The sequence below is a fragment of the Danio rerio genome, chromosome 8 (assembly GCF_049306965.1).
Source record: "Danio rerio strain Tuebingen ecotype United States chromosome 8, GRCz12tu, whole genome shotgun sequence".
In the NCBI taxonomy this organism is placed as follows: Eukaryota; Metazoa; Chordata; class Actinopteri; order Cypriniformes; family Danionidae; genus Danio; species Danio rerio.
In genome coordinates this window covers 60,649,198-60,667,144 of record NC_133183.1, presented here as the reverse complement: position 1 = coordinate 60,667,144, position 17,947 = coordinate 60,649,198, and the positions used below count along the sequence as shown (strand labels likewise).

At 32.4% G+C, this 17,947-nt stretch overlaps 1 protein-coding gene across 2 annotated transcripts in view; it reads left to right on the top strand.

The window, feature by feature from the left end:
* Positions 1–15,615, top strand: part of acsl2 (acyl-CoA synthetase long chain family member 2) — a 49,431-nt gene extending 33,816 nt beyond the window's left edge. For both annotated transcript variants that reach the window (XM_073911237.1, XM_073911238.1), the window contains 10 exons: positions 419–553; positions 637–771; positions 2,087–2,182; positions 3,207–3,279; positions 3,625–3,713; positions 4,061–4,177; positions 6,584–6,727; positions 8,391–8,492; positions 11,297–11,368; positions 13,774–15,615. In XM_073911237.1, coding sequence (XP_073767338.1) covers positions 419–553; positions 637–771; positions 2,087–2,182; positions 3,207–3,279; positions 3,625–3,713; positions 4,061–4,177; positions 6,584–6,727; positions 8,391–8,492; positions 11,297–11,368; positions 13,774–13,914 — 1,104 coding nt within the window. In that variant the 3' untranslated portion in view covers positions 13,915–15,615. The remainder of the gene's footprint in view (positions 1–418; positions 554–636; positions 772–2,086; positions 2,183–3,206; positions 3,280–3,624; positions 3,714–4,060; positions 4,178–6,583; positions 6,728–8,390; positions 8,493–11,296; positions 11,369–13,773) is intronic.
* Positions 15,616–17,947: the final 2,332 nt, after the last annotated feature.

Here is a 17,947-nt window from a genome sequence, read left to right as displayed (position 1 = left end):
GATTAAAAATAAAGTGTAAAAACAATAGTGTGGAATTCAGTTTGAACGTTTTCAGTTTTCAGTGAATTCAGTTTACATTGTCATTTTTTAGGAATGCAAGTTTTTCCTGTGATGCATTATCAGTCACGTGATCCTTGCAGATTCGCTACTTCTATGAATGTTTATAAATGTAAATAATAAAAGAACAATTCTTATTATTGTCATCAGTGCATAAACATACTGATTTGCTGCTTAATAGCTATATACGCATTTATATTATAGGAAATACTGTCAAAAATCCCTGCTCTGTTAAACATCATTTGGGAAGTATTTAAAAATTCACAGGAGGGCGAATAATTTTGACTTTCCTTTTGTGTTTCTCTCTCCCTCAAGTTATCTTGACGTTTGGATGATGTTTTCCTCCTTCTCTCTTCCTCAGGTGTCGATGTTTTGTCACGGGGCGAGGGTCGGCTTTTACCAGGGTGATATTTCTCTGCTGATGGATGACATAAAGACCCTGAAGCCCACTTTTTTCCCTGGGGTCCCTCGATTACTCAACCGCATCTACGACAAGGTCTGTGCTACACATCAGTGTTTGACGGATTGAGTTGTTGGGTCTCTGTGTTAAAGTGATGGATGTCGTGAATGTGTGTGTAGATTCTGGGCTCGGTTACGTCTCCGCTGAAAAGAGTCCTCCTTCATTATGCCGTCAGGAGGAAACAGGCAGAACTGAGCAGTGGAGTCGTGAGGAACAACAGCCTGTGGGACAGACTCATCTTCAATAAGATACAGGTATAAGACTCGTAAGGTGTTTTTGGAAAAATAAAGATATATACAGTTGAATTTAGAATTATTAGCCCGCATGTGATTTATTTTTTTATTTTTTAAATATTTCCTAAATGATGTTTAACAGAGCAAGGACATTTTCACAGTATTTCTGATAATATTTTTTCTTCTGGAAAAAGGCGTAGTTGTTTTATTTAGGCTAAAATAAAATAGTTTTAAATTTTTTTATGACCATTTTATTAAAGCTCTTAAAGAATATTTTTATTTGATTGTCTACAGAACCACTGTTATACAATAACTTGCCTATTTAAGCACAGGAAGTGCTAATTTGTGATAATAATACTTTATTAATAAAACAACTTTTAAAGTGATAATTAATTTTTACTTTTTAAAATGATTAATTTATTTATTTTGCATTCTTTTTTATTTTTATATATTATTTTTTTGATTATTTTATTATTAAAATATTGTATTATTGTATTAATTTATTTTGTATATATAATTGTTTGGATTCTTTTATTATTAAAATATTTTATTACTTTATTTTTGTATATAATGTTTTTTTCATTTTTATTTATTTTCTGTTTGAAATATTGTATTATTTAATCTCTTATTTTTATAAATTTATATATTATTTTAATAAATATTGTATTATTTTATTATTTATATATTAAAAAATATTCATTTTTAAATATTGTATTAATTAATCTATTATTTATTTTTTAATATTTATTTATGTATTTTCATTTATTCTATTATTTAAATATTTTATTATTTATTTATTTTTATTTTTCTAATATTTCCTAAATTATGCTTAACAGAGAAAGGCAATTTTCACAGTATTTCCAATAATATTTTTTCTTCTGAAGAAAGTCTTATTTGTTTTATTTCGGCTAGAATAAAAGCAGATTTAATTTAAAAAAAAAAACATTTTAAGGCCAAAATTATTAGCCCCCTTAAGCTATATTTGTTTTTGATATAGTCTACAGAAGAAACCATCGTTATACAATGACTTGCCTAAATACCCTAACCTGCCTAATTAATCTAATTAATGTCACTTTAAGCAGAATGCTAATATCTTGAAAAATATCTAGTCAAATATTATTTACTGTCATCATGGCAAAGATAAAAGAAATCCTAAACCCTGCAGAAACCCTGTAATAGAACCACTTTAGAGACTCTCCTCCTGTAAATTGTGTTTCTGAAAGAGGAAAAAGAGTTAATCTGGCTTCAAATTTGTGACAATGTTTGTGTGATGTAAAATACTGTCCATTCATTCATTCATTCATTCATTCATTCATTCATTTATTATTCATTATAGGCTAGTCTGGGTGGAAATCTGCGCTTCATCCTTACCGCATCTGCTCCAATCTCTCCTGCTGTGCTGTCCTTCCTCAGAGCCACCCTGGGCTGTCTGGTCAGAGTCTATACTTTTGCATTTACATTACATTTAGTCATTTATCAGATGCTTTTGGCTAAAGTGACTTAGAATTAAGGAGGGATTCAGCGATTCATCTAGAAGAGGTAATACCCACAGAAGGACTAATCATACAAAGGAACTGTTAGTGCTCAGAGAATTAAATGCTAGAGTAAAGGATTTATTTAGTTGTTTTTTATTTTTATTTATTTATTAGATTATTTTATTATTGAAATATTGTATTATTTCATTTATATTTAATATATTTTTATTATTTTATTATTAAAATATTTTATTATTATTTAATTTATTATTTTTTATTTATTTATTCCATTATTTAAATATTGAATTATTTAATTGTTTTTATCTATTTTGTATTCATGCTTTTTATTTACAAATTTTTGTGTTATTACTAAAATATTTGATTACTTTATTATTTATATATTACATTCTTATTTATTTATTTTATTATTAAGATATTTAATTATTTTATAAATTAATATTTTTTTCATTTTTTGTTTTTTTATTTTATTATTAAATTATTTGATTACTTTATTATTTATTTTTATATATACATTTTTTATTTAATATTTATTCTTATATATTTTTAGTTTTTTATTTTATTATTTCAATATTTTTTTAATAAATTATAAATAAAAATATTATTTAAATATTTAATTATTATTTTTTTATTTAATTTATTATTTTAATAAAGTTTTTTATTACTGAAAAATTGTATTATATTATTTTATTTGGTATTTATTTTGATTTATTTAAATTTTATGATTTAATTATTAGATTTTTCATTATTTTTTATCTATATATTACATTATTATTTTTTATCAAAATATTTATAATTATATTATAAAATATATTATATTATATTAAATATATTATTTATTTTTATTAGTTTATTTATTTCAATAGTGCATTAACATACTTAACATGTTGACTTAAAATGTTCATGTGAATCTGTGATGTTTTCTCCAGTTGTATTGACAGGGTTTTTTGAATATGGTTTCAGATTTTTGAGGGTTATGGGCAGACAGAGTGCACAGCCGGATGTACCTTCTCTATGCCTGGTGACTGGAGTGCAGGTTTGTGTTAATGCTTCCACATACAGCTACACAAAATTATTAGAACAAAATTATTTTATTTATCTATTTATTTTTTAATATTTCCAAAATAATGTGTAACAGATTTAGGAAATTTTCACAGTATTTCTCATAATATTTTTTTATTCTGGAGAAAGTCTTATTTGTTTTATTTTGGCTAGAATAAAAGCAGTTTGGAATATTTTTTAACCATTTTAAGGTCAACATTATTAGCCCCCTTAAGCTATGTTTTTGTTTTTAGTTGTCTACAGATCAAATCATCATTATACAATGATTTGGCTAATTACCCCAACTTGCCTAATAACCCTAATGAGTCCTATGTTTCAGGTCATGTTGGTGCTCCATTACCCTGCGCTATGGTGAAGCTAACTGATATTCCTGACATGAACTACTATGCCAAGAACGGAGAAGGAGAGGTCAGTATTTGAACACAAGTGTTTCTGGGACTGTATATATCAGCTCTGGCGGGTCTGTCTTAACCGCCAGAGCTGAAATCTACCCGCATTTGGCGGGTCAGCGGGTGTTAATGTAAAGCCCTGTATGTGTGTGTGTGTATATATATATATTAGACAGTTAAAGTCAGAATATTAAACCCCCTGGTGAGGAGGAGGAAGAGTCTGCTCAGTTTTAATTTTTCTAGGAACTGCAGCACGTTAAAAAAAAAAAAAAAAAAAAAAAGCTTCCCGTTCATGCAGACTTTAAATGAGGAGATTTTCTTGTATCATTAAAGACTTTCCTTGATGTGTGTGTTTGTGTGTGTCAGATCTGCATCAGGGGTCCCAGTGTGTTTCGGGGTTATCTGAAGGATGAGGAGAGGACAGCAGAGGCTCTGGACACTGAAGGGTGGCTTCACACTGGAGACGTGGGACAATGGCTGCCTGTGAGACTTTAAACAACTTTCACAACACTGACATTCTGAAATTGAATGCACAATCAAGAAAATCCCCACTATTTGCGAAAGGTTGCAGTTTGTCTTCATTCATTCATTTCCTTTCGGCTTAGTTCCTTATTTATCAGGGTTCACCACAGCGGAATGAACCGACAACTATTTCAGCAAATGTTTTACGCAGCGGATGCCCTTCCAGCCACAACACAGTACAGGAAAACACATACACTCTCATTCACACACACACACACACACACACACACACACACACACACACACACACACACACACACACACACACACACACACACACACACACACACACACACACACACACACACACACACACACACACACACACACACACACACACACACACACACACACACACACACATATACACTATGGCCAATTGAGTTCATCCAATTCCCCTATAGTGCATGTGTTTGGATTGTGGGGGAAGCCGGAGCACCCTGGGAAAAACCCACGCCAACACGGGGAGAACATGCAAACTCCACACAGAAATGACAACTGACCCAGCCGGGGCTCGAACCAGCGACCTTCTTGCTGTGAGGTGACAGTGCTAACCACTGTGCTGCCACAATTTTGTCTTATTTTATCCTATTTTTCTTGCAAAAAATCAGAATGCACACACAATCACTGCTGCATGTTTAGGAGAGATATAAACATGATCAAATAACGGTAGAAGCACAATATAGCGGAAGTCTTGAGTCCTGAAAATCACATAAGAATTGATGCCAGTGTTGATCAGTTTGAAAATGCCACCAGATTATTATTAGCTGCTTATTAGAATCCTAATTTTCATTTAGTGATGCATTATAGTCTCTGAAACAATGAAACATAAAATTACCAAAATATATATATAGCCATAAAAAAAAATAAATAAATATATATATATATATATATATGTATATACATTTGTACATATATAAATATGTATTATATATTATATATAATGCATAATTATCCTTCTTATTATTTTTATTATTTTTGTTTCATTGTTACAATGATGTTGTTATATTTGTTATATAGTTGTTATATTACTATTCTATATATATATATATATATATATATATATATATATATATATATATATATACATACATACATGCACACACACACACACACACATATATATATATATATATATATATATATATATATATATATATATATATATATATATATATATATATATATATATATATATATATATATATATACACACACACTCACCGGCCACTTTATTAAGTACACCTGTCTAACCCCTCGTTGACACAAATTTCTAATCAGCTAATCACATGACAGCAACTCAATGCATTTAGGCATGTAGATGTGGTCATGACCAGGGATCCTCAACCCTGTTCCAGGAGATCTACCTTCCTACAGAGTTCAGGTCCAACCCTGATCAAACACACATAAACCAATTAATCAAGACCTGGACCGTACTTGATAAGCACTTGATAATGTGTCAATGCCACAGTCTACCTGACTATTGTTGCTGACCATGTGCATCCCTTTATGAACACAGTGTACACATCTTCTGATGGCTACTTCCAGCAGGATAACGCACCATGTCATAAAGCGTGAATCATCTCAGACTGGCTATTTGAACATGCAAATGAGTTCACTGTACTCAAATGGCCTTCACAGTCACCAGATCTCAATCCAATAGAGCACCTTTGAGTGTGGTGGAACGGGAGATTCACATCATGGATGTGCAGCCGACAAATCTGCAGCAACTGTGTGATGCTATCATGTCAATATGGAGCAAAATCTCTGAGGAATATTTCCAGTACCTTATATTCAGTACCTTTCAGTACCTAATATATATATATATATATATATATATATATATATATATATATATATATATATATATATATATATATATATATATATATATATATATATATATATATATATATATTTAAAACATAATTTCTTTTACTTTAAAATAAAAACTAAAACCCTCTCAATCAAATAACTACATTACAGTAACATTGACCCACATAAGGCTAAAAAAACACACAAACATAACATGTTATTACATATTTAGTGTGTGTATTTTAAAGTAAGACAATTCTGTTTTTTAGCAAAGCATTATGATATGCACTTCAGTCATAATTAAAAACATCGTTACATTACCTGATAAATCTCGCTTATTTGTGCTGTTCACAAATTTAACAAACTAAAACATGATTACAAGTTCAGAATGTCACAATATATTGATCTTATTCTCCAAAACTCAAAAAAAGAAAAAAGAAAAAAGTTCCACAAGGACTTTCTTTACTCTTTCTGGTCTGTTTAAATGTGTAAATATTTCTTTTGTAAGAGTAATCCTTTAGTTGTGACACTTGTGAACGTTTGCTCTTCCAGAATGGGACTTTGCGCATTGTGGACAGAAAGAAGCACATCTTCAAGCTGTCCCAGGGAGAGTACATCGCCCCAGAGAAGCTGGAGAACGTCTACACGCGCTGCGTTCCTGTCCTGCAGGTCTTTGTGCATGGAGACAGCCTACAGGTAACAAACGCACATTTCACCCTACTCTAGTGTTTTTACCACAGTGAAACTAGCTATGTGCATTTGGGAAATAGCGCATAGTTGAGTAGGATAAACTTTTTTTTTGATAAGAAAAGATGCACATAAACTATGATGGAAACACTTTTACTGAACGAATTCCAGTATGTGCATTAAAAAGGTCATGTGATTTTGTTATAAGAGATCATTTGATGCTGAAAACGTGTGTGAATGGACAAACCAGCAGGCTGAGCACACTAGCCCCTTTCACACATACAGACCTTTTGCCGGTAATTTTCCGAAAAGGTGTGTATGTGTGAACAGGCCCTTTTTGAAAATACCGGTAAATTCATTCTGGCTATTTTCCAGAAAGAGAAGTTGTAACATTACCGGTAATTTGCCGGAATGCTTCGCTGTGTGAACGCAGAAGGAAGATTGCCGGAAAGAGCGCGTGCACGTCTAGAACGTGCTGACGTGAGACGTCTGCTTTAGCCAATCAGAACAGTCAGACGCATTTACGTCCACGCGGTTTATGAGAATAAAAGCCTTTGAATCTTTTTGCAGACACATTTAGCTGCCTGAAATTAGTCAGATAACGTTTATATGTTCATCTTAATGCCAACCGTGTAATTAATTATTGATAAGATGCGTATGATAAGCCGCTTTTTGTTTACCTTCAAGCTTTGCGTGTGCCCATGAAACAGCCCATGGGCACACACACATATCATGTACATCTCGACCTGCCAAAGTGTTCCTCTATATGTTTTTATCCAAGTCGTTCACAATATTGATCATCCACAGAGTTTGTGGTGTAATCAAATGTTTACAAACACAAGCGCAGCCGTTTAGAGCTCATTTCTGGTTAATGATGTCAGAATTAATCGGTATTTTGGAATGGATGTGTGAATGCTCTTTTCCGGAAAAATTCTGTAACGTCCTCGCCTGTGTAAACAGCGCTTTTTTGAATCTACCGGTAAAGTCGTTACAGAAATTTTCCAGATTTTTACCGGTATCACTGTGTGAAAGGGGCTACTGTAAACCATCTTAACTGTTGTTTTGGTCATTCCTAAATGCCTCATTTTAGTTTTAGTGTTATTATATTATAAATGACCTCCAGAACGTCTTCAAACACCACCGTTCATTGCGTTCTGAGGCGCAAGTCATTCATTCATTCATTCTCTTGTCGGCTAAGTCCCTTTATTAATCCACCACAGCAGAATGAACCGCCAACTTTTCCAGCAAGTTTTTATGCAGCGGGTGCCCTTCCAGCCGCAACCCATCTCTGGGAAACATCCACACACTCATTCACACAAACACTCATACACTACGGACAATTTAACCTACCCAATTCACCTGTACCACATGTCTTTGGACTGTGGGGGAAACCGGAACACCCGGAGGAAACCCACGCGAAGGAAGGGAGAACATGCAAACTCCACACAGAAACGCCAACTGAGCCGAGGTTCAACCCAGCGACCTTCTTGCTGTGAGGCACTACCTACTGCGCCACTGTCTCACCAGGCGCAATTCATTTATTAAATAAAGAAAAGATTGACGCAGCTTCTCCCACCGCAGCTAATTCAGCTCTTATTGTGGATATTTGGTGCCAGTTAATTAGGAAGTGACGGTTTTGTTCTAACACCAATCGTGCTTTGTCTGTGCTTAGTCTTTTCTGATAGGAATTGTAGTTCCAGATCCAGAAGTGTTCGTCAACTGGGCCAAAGAACGAGGAATAGTCGGATCATATGAAGAGCTTTGTCAGAATCCTGTAAGCTTTACGTTATATTTACATACAAATTTTTAGCAGATGCCTTTATCTGAAGTGACTTCACTGCCAGACTGTGGTGAAATATAAGTGGGGGAATACGACTAATAACAGTGATGGGGACTGCAGAACACAGCACACTTGTTAGATTGATGCAGACGTTGACTTGTACCGCAAAGAGACCTCTATCTCACTCATGCTTGTCCTCTCAAGTGGTGGAAAGACAATGCACAACGTTACCCACTGCTGTCAACCTTGGCTAACTCATATTTCTGTCCCAGAAACCTCAGTCCCAAATGAGAAGGTTTTTTTCTGTTGCAGGGGACATGCCCAGAGATCCCAGCTTTTACCAGATTATAGTTACTGTATATGATAATTTTCCTTAAAAAACCCATCTCTATCTAAGTGAGAGAGTGATTAAATGTTGAATGTGATGAGTTTTCAACAATACTAAATTGGAACTTTATTTTTTTATATGGTTTAATAGTTTTTTGTTATTAAAATTGAAAAATTGAAGTTCCTGTTTGGAAACTTACAGATAGACGGCTGATTTGTATGTCATTGATATGTTCAGTGCTAAGGTAAATAAACACTTTCGGCACTTTTTTCGAGTCTTTTCATTAGTTTTGTTTTTCCTGTAAATGATTCAATAAATACCGTACCGTGACATTCATACCGAGGTATTACCGTACCGTGAAATTCTGATACCGTTACATCCCTAAAGATCTGATATCGACTAAACAAGGTAAGCCTTTAATATAGTCTAAAACAGGGTCTTGTAAAAAGATTTGAGAGATCCTGCAAGTAAACATCTTAACTTTTCAAGTTTTATGTAACTAAAAAGTTCTCGGATCCACATGTCATGTGTAGGAGGAATCACCTGTTTCCATTTGATAAGAATGGCTCGTCTAGCTAAAAGAGTAGAAAAAGCAATAACTTGGCGAGATGCAACAGTCAAGTCAACTCTCTCTGAAATGCCAAAAAGGGCTGTCAAGGGGTTAGGGCAGGGGTGGGCAATCTCAGTCCTGGAGGGCCGGTGTCCTGCACAGTTTAGCTCCAACCATAGACTGTAAAATATATGGACGTAGTGTCCGTGACATCACCCATAGGTTTCTGAAGAGCGCAAAAGAAGCCACAAGGAGGCGCGGCCAACCGTCGCCATTTTGGTCACGCGTCATAACACCCACGGCGGGATACCAAACAAGGGCAAAGAGGCGGAGAGTGAGCGGAGCTACAGACACCTGCTGGCATTTAGCTTGGACCTGGTTCAGACACACTTTACTTTGGGAGAAATGCTTAATACTTTATCACTTGTGACTCGTTTGTATTCTGACCACATGTGCTTGGTTGTACACTATATCAATAAAGTGTTTAGACTTTTAAAAACACTGCTGTAATACACTGAGCCACCAAACATTGTTCTTATGACGTTTCTCAACAGGAGGAAAACGCGAATTACTTACAAACACTTCAGATATAGTCTGTGTTAGTTACTGTAAGACTATTGATGAAATCCAGCATAACACTGTATGACAACACTTCAGATGACTGTTCTAGAGCCTACAGCTAATCAATCTGACAGATTCTGGAGTGCATTACAGCTCTAAATATAAATATAAACCATAAATGATCTTAAATAAAACAAATACATGTATAGAGATGGTATATAAGTATATAACTTTACTCACATGGGAAACGGAGGCCACGTGAATGGTTTGTGAGCACAATTAAGTGCCCTCAGCATGCCATGCCATCTAATAATTGTGGGAAACAAGTCCAAAAGGCAGTTGACTGTGTAAAGCCACATAAAACAACGCAGAAATACGATAAATATGCAGAGTTCAGTGGCTAATCTGCAGAGGTGACGTGCCGGCGACCAGCGAGACCTAACTGTCACTCAAGTGGCTACTCCCTTAATTATGCAAACTTAATATAACCTAATATAAAGGAAACGGATGAGTTATAAAAAAATTCACCCCCCTCACAGTTGTCATGAAGGGTAATATTAGCTGTATGAACCAAAATTGTTCTTTGTAGCAGGCTGTAAACACCTTTTTTTCTGCTGTAAAGTTGGCCATTCTAACAGTGGGCTCAATTGAAATTTGCTGTTTTGGAGCCAGGAGCGGCCAGGACTAGCGGAATTTCGGATGAATTGCAGTTTTAGTTACTTCCGTATTGGCTTCCTGAGAGAGATCGGGAGGTTGCCGCTTGGCTCCAACCCTATTCAAACAGACCTCCCAATAGAGTTCAAGAGATCTTGAAGACACTGATTAGTTTGTTCAGGTGTGTTTGACTAGTGTTGGAACAAAACTCTGCAGGGACACCGGCCCTCGAGGATCAAGTTTGCCCATCCCTGGGTTAGGGTCTAGATTTATGTTAATAGATTTAATAAGTGTGTCAAAAACGCTGGATCAGAGACTTTTTAATTGAGGGCAACTCCAGAACATATGAAGATGGTTGGCCGGAGACTGCTTACAACGATGACAGGCATCACTTCTGTCAGGGGAAAGTTTGGCTAATTTGGCATTGTATATACACATTTTTTAAAAGTGAAAACTAAATAAAGATGCATCACAGGCATTTGTTAATATTATGTTCTTATTATGCATTTAGCAGAGTCTTTCCTGTGGCTTATGGTTATTTTAAATAACATAAATATAATTTATAGACTCAAAATAAGCTTTAAAGGCAGTCTGAAGCCTAAAATTGAGTGTGTTTTCATTTAGCGTGAGCTATACAGTATCTTTAAATTGAATGACAAGCTTATCTGCTCACTGAATTGTTTCTCAATGCTGTTTGACTGGCAGGATGTGAAGAAAGCGGTTCTGGAGGACATGACGGCGGTGGGCAAAGAAGCAGGACTCAAATCATTCGAGCAGGTACAATTCATGTCATCTCATACTATAAATGTGCCATTAATACCCCAGTAGGCACATGACGTCAGATTAACATCGTACTCAAACATCAAGAGACGTTGCATTTTGTTTGGAAATGAAAATCGGCTTGACGTCAGAGCATTTTGCTCACTTTCCAACGCAACCTAGAAATCAAGCAAATATCCACGTTTAATGATGTTACAGCTTGCAATGTGTGGATGTTGCCACTGATATCTATCAGATGTTTGATTTAGGTTGCCATAGCTGATGAATAAATATAATTATTTGACTTCAATATAATTATGGTTTGAGAAGTTGACTAGACGTTGGATTTTGGTCACTTTTCAACACAACCTAAAATCAACGTGATTTCACATCATTAATAGATGTCAAAATAACATTGTCCTTAGATGCTGGTGACCTGAATCTAACCTAATATTAACGTCTTATGATGTTGTGTCTCTGCTGAGATGATTCATAGGCCTCTTTTTTAAATGTACAGGATGTATTTTTTTCCCTAAAGAAGTCTGGCAGGTCAGTGTTTGACAAATCAAGCTTGCGTTTTGTATTTGTATTAATGCTGTTGTAAATCTGTAGTGGTGGGACTGATTTTTAAAGTGGATGAATGAATGTGTTTTGGATTGCCTGCAATGTAATTCCTGCAGGGGGCGCTGCTTCCTTTGCTTTAGCAGGATCTGACTGTTATTGCTGATCCTGTTTGCGAAAAAAAAAAAAAAAGCCTAGAAAACTTTTTTTTATATAGCAATTTTACACCAGCAGTTCATAAGACCTCTAAGCTGGACTCAAAAATCCTAGACAATTACAATGGCTAAAATAAATAGATGATTAAATAGATAAATAAATAAATGGATAGATGGATGGATAAATAGGTAGATAGATAGATAAATAGATTAATAAATAAATAGATAAATAAAAAATAAGTAAATAGATAGATAGATAGATAGATAGATAGATAGATAGATAGATAGATAGATAGATAGATAGATAGATAGGTAGATAAATCAGTATATAAATAGTTAAATAAAGAAATAAATAAGTAAATAAATAAATAAATAGACAGATGAATAAATGAATAAATAAATAAATAGATAGACAGATAATAAAAATAAATAAATAGATAAGTAAATAAATAGAAAAACAAATATATAAGTAAATAAATAAATAGATAAATAAATAAATAAATAAATAAATAAATGAGTAAATGAACAACTAGATAAATAGATATATAGGACGGATAGACGGACGGAGGGACAGACAGACGGACGGATATAGATGGGTGGATGATGGATAGACAGACAGACAGATAGATGACAGACAGACAGACAGATAGATAATTAACTAAATAACTACATAAATAAATAAATAGATAAATAAATAAACAGATTAATAGATAAATAAATAAACAAATAGATAAATAAATAAGTAAATACATAAATAAATAAAGAAGTAAATACATAAATAAATAAATGAGTAAATAAATAGATAAATTAATAAACATATTAATAGAAAAACAAATAAACAAATATATAAATAAATAGATAAATAAATAAACAGATTAATAGATAAATAAATAAACAAATAGATAAATAAATAAGTAAATACATAAATAAAGAAGTAAATAAGTAAATAAATAAATTAGTAAATAAATAGATAAATAAATAAACATGAATAGAAAAACAAATAAACAAATATATAGATAAATAAATAAGTAAATAAATAAAGCAGTAAATAAATAAATAAATAAATGAGTAAATAAATAAATGAATAGATAAATAAATAAACATATAAATAGATGAATAATTAAACAAATAGATAAATAAATAAATAAATAAATAAATAAATAAATAATTAAACAAATAGATAAATAAATGAGTAAATAAATAAATAAATAACTAGATAGATAGATAGATAGATAGATAGATAGATAATTAACTAAATAACTAGATAAGTAAATGAATAAATAAATAGATAAATAAATACATAAATAAATAAATATAGATAGATAAGTAAATACATAAATAGATAAATATAGATCAATACATTTATTTATTTATTTTTTTACTTTATTTATTCAGTATTTTTTATTATTCATTTTAATTTTATTTATTTATACTTTCTAACAATTATACTACACACTACAACAACAACAAAATAAACGTTGCTCTGTAAACAAAAATTGATAATTGCTTAAAAAATAAAACGTCAATATAGAATGAGATTAAACGCATGTACACTTGTTTACATGATCACCTGATCGTGAATTCATTTTGATGCAGACATTTTGAATACAGCTGTTCTCCAAACTATTATTCTGAAGGTGGAAATGAACAGCTGAATAACTCGAAATCTTGAGAGCTGAATGTGTTTTGTGTGTGTGTGTTTGTCAGGTGAAGGACTTATATTTGCACCCTGAACTGTTCAGTGTGTCCAACGGCCTGCTGACGCCCACCCTGAAGAGCAAACGTGTGGAGATCAGACGCTTATTCACTGAGCAGATCACACAGATGTACAGTAAATCATCCATATAGAGGACACACACACACACACACATATCTCAACTAACTCTCAAAATTTTTCATAATTTATGATCAATCACCATATTTGTGCATTATAGCTTAATTTTTGATGTACTGTACACACACACACACACACACACACACACACACACTTATACAAGCAAACATACATACACACACGCAAAGACACACACGCAAACACACATGAAAATACATACACATACTGTACATGCAAATACACACAAGCACACATTCAAACACACATGGACAAACACACAGACACATGCAAAAACATGCATACACGCAAACACACAGACACACATACACATACAGACACACACACACACATACACCAAAACACATACACATACTGTACAAACACATACAAACACACAGGCACAAACACACATACATACATGCACACAAGCAAATGCACGCAAACACATACATACACGTAAACACATATATATCTACACACACGCAAACACACATACATGCATACAGATAGATACATATGCACAAACACACATACATACATACACAAACACACACACATACAAGCACATACACGTAAACACACATACATACATACACACAAACACACATGCATGCAAACACGCATATACGCACACACACACATATGCAAACACACATTCACGCATTCATGCATTCATACGCATGCAACCACACACATACACAAACACACATACAAATGTAAACACACACACACACACACAAAAACACACATACATACATACATACATACATACTCATACAAACACACATGCAAACACACATAGACGCAAACACACATACACATGGAAACACACACACACACACACACACACACACACACACACACACACACACACACACACATACATACATACATACAAATACAAATGTCCACACACATACACGTAAACACATACACAAACACACATACACATTTAAAACACACACAAAAACACACATACAGGCATGCAAACACATGTAAAAACACAGACGCAAACACATACACATGTAAACACATACATACACACATACAAATGTCAACACACACATACACAAACAAATGTAAACACACATACACACAAAAACTCACATACATAAATACACACAAACACATGTAAACACACATAGACGCAAACACGCAAGCGCAAACACACACACACACACACACACACACACACACACACACACACACACACACACACACACACACACACACACACAAAAACACATACATACATACATGCAAACACTTACATACACAAACACACATAAAAATGTAAACAAACACATACATACACAAACACGCATACAAATGTCAACACACATACTGTACATACACACAAACACACACATACATACATACATACATACATACATACACACACTTGCACGCTAACACACACAAACACAGACGCTCAAGACACACAAAGACAAGCGCACATGCAAACGAACACACAAACCCAAGTAGACACAATCAATCCATTTGAATTGCTAGTTGCTGAAGCTTGCTAAGGGAACAGACGCTCATACTGAATTGAACAGCAGTCAGTTCTGTAGATCCTCCAGTTTTAAACCAGACCCTGATCCTCCTGTTGATGAACTGACTGTGTGTATTACAACTGTAAATGTGGGACTAATCGCAGCCGATAGACATCTACTGTATTTTATTGACAGAAGAATAAAGATGATGCCTTATTAGCTGTTGCCTTGCGTTGTTTATTTATTCCCATGAAAGAGGAATCTCCGCTCTTACCGTGATTGATCAACAATATCTGGTTTACTGGTGACAACAGTCGAGTTCGGGAATAAAAACTAATTAAATAAAATCTGTTTTTGGTCCCACTTTATATTCATCTGCCTTTATTAATATGTACTTACATTTAAAGTCTGCGTAAAACAGTAGTTCGTTCATTTTCTTTCAGCTTAGTCCTTGATTAGGGGTCGCCACAGTAGAATGAACCGCTAACTATTCCAGCAGACCTATTGGAACCCACATGGAGCCAAGATTCTCAAAGAAATCAGTCATGTTTGGTGAGAGGAAACTCAGGGTTTGGGGATACATTCAGTATGGGGGCGTGCGAGAGAATTGGCCAGCCCAGTCACCAGAAATGAACATTATTGAGCATGTCTGGGGTAAGATGGAGGAGGCATCGAAGATGAATCCAAAGAATCTGAAGTCTGGGAATCCTGCAAGAAGGCTTTCTTCGCCATTCCAGATGACTTTATTAATGCGTGATTTGAGTCATGTCAGAGATGTATGGATGCAGTCCTCCAAGCTCATGATGGAGTCGGACACAATATTCATTCTGTCTCCACTGCAGCAGGACTTTATATTCTATACTGGACATTATTTCTGTTCAGTGACAAGACTTTTATCTTAGCAATTCAGAGCTTACTGTCCTAATGAAATCATTAAAAATCAAGACATGATCATATTTTATTTTGGTCAAATAAGTGTCATCTTGACGCCTTTACCTTTCATATAAGCCACTTCTGATACCAAATGATCAACTAGAAGTCATATTTGTTGTTTCTAAAACTTGGATAGGTGACAAAACTTTAAAAATATATATATATATATATTAATATATATATATATATATATATATATATATATATATATATATATATATATATATATATATATATATATATTAATATATATATATATATATATATATATATATATATATATTAATATATATATATATATATATATATATATATATATATATATATATATATATATATATATATTAATATATATATATATATATATATATATATATTAATATATATATTAATATATATATATATATATATATATATATTAATATATATATATATATATATATATATATATATATATATATATATATATTAATATATATATATATATATATATATATATATATATATATATATATATATATATATATATATATATATATATATATATATATTAAAAGTATATAATAATTATTCTGTTCATCAAGATGTGAAAAATATATTAAAAATTAAAATAACTGCATTCTTGTATGTATTTTCAAATGAAATTACTCCAGTCTTAATTTGTTTTATTATTAAGACGTTATTATTGTTATTATTATTTTTTAATTATATAAGATTAATGATAATAATGTAAATAATAGCAATCATAATAATCAGTGATTTCTGAGGTATCATGTGACTCTGAGGACTGCAGTATTGAAGGATCACTGAAAAACACAATATTTAATTATAAACTACTTTTGAAAAGTTATGTTATAGCTATAATATTATACGTAGGTATGTATATATATATTTATATATATATGTGTGTGTGTTTGTGTATGTATATATATGTATATATATATGTGTGTATATATGCACACACACACACAATTATACACACATATGTGTGTGTGTATATGTATGTATAAATGTATGTATGTATGTATGTATATATATATATATATATGTGTGTGTGTGTGTGTGTGTGTGTGTGTGTGTGTGTTTGTGTGTGTATATGTATGTATAAATATATGTATGTATGTATATATATATATATATATATATATATGTGTGTGTGTGTGTGTATATATATACATACACATATACACTGTCTAAAATATCCGTGAGTTAGCTTTTTCTCCAGATTTTGTGATTTATTTATGCTTATGAACTGCATTATGTGACCTTAATCTTTCTTTCAAAAACTTTTAATCTTGATTAGATTTGTAAAAAGTGACTTTCTAAAAATATTTAATAGTTTAAAGTGAAGTATTGCATAGTAAATTGAATGTAAATCTTAATTTTTGTTAATTTTTGTTGTGTGTAGCAAAATCATTCAGCATAAATCTTTACAATATTCTGCACAAAAGTAAAAATAAAAATAATTTATATATAAACAGTATGCGTTGTACAAACAGTAGATGTACACAAAATTTATTGTAAGAATGTATAACTAAACAACAACAAACAAACATGATTAAAAGAAAAACATTCCAGTCTGAGAAAACACACATTCTGTTAAAAAAACTCAACCAAA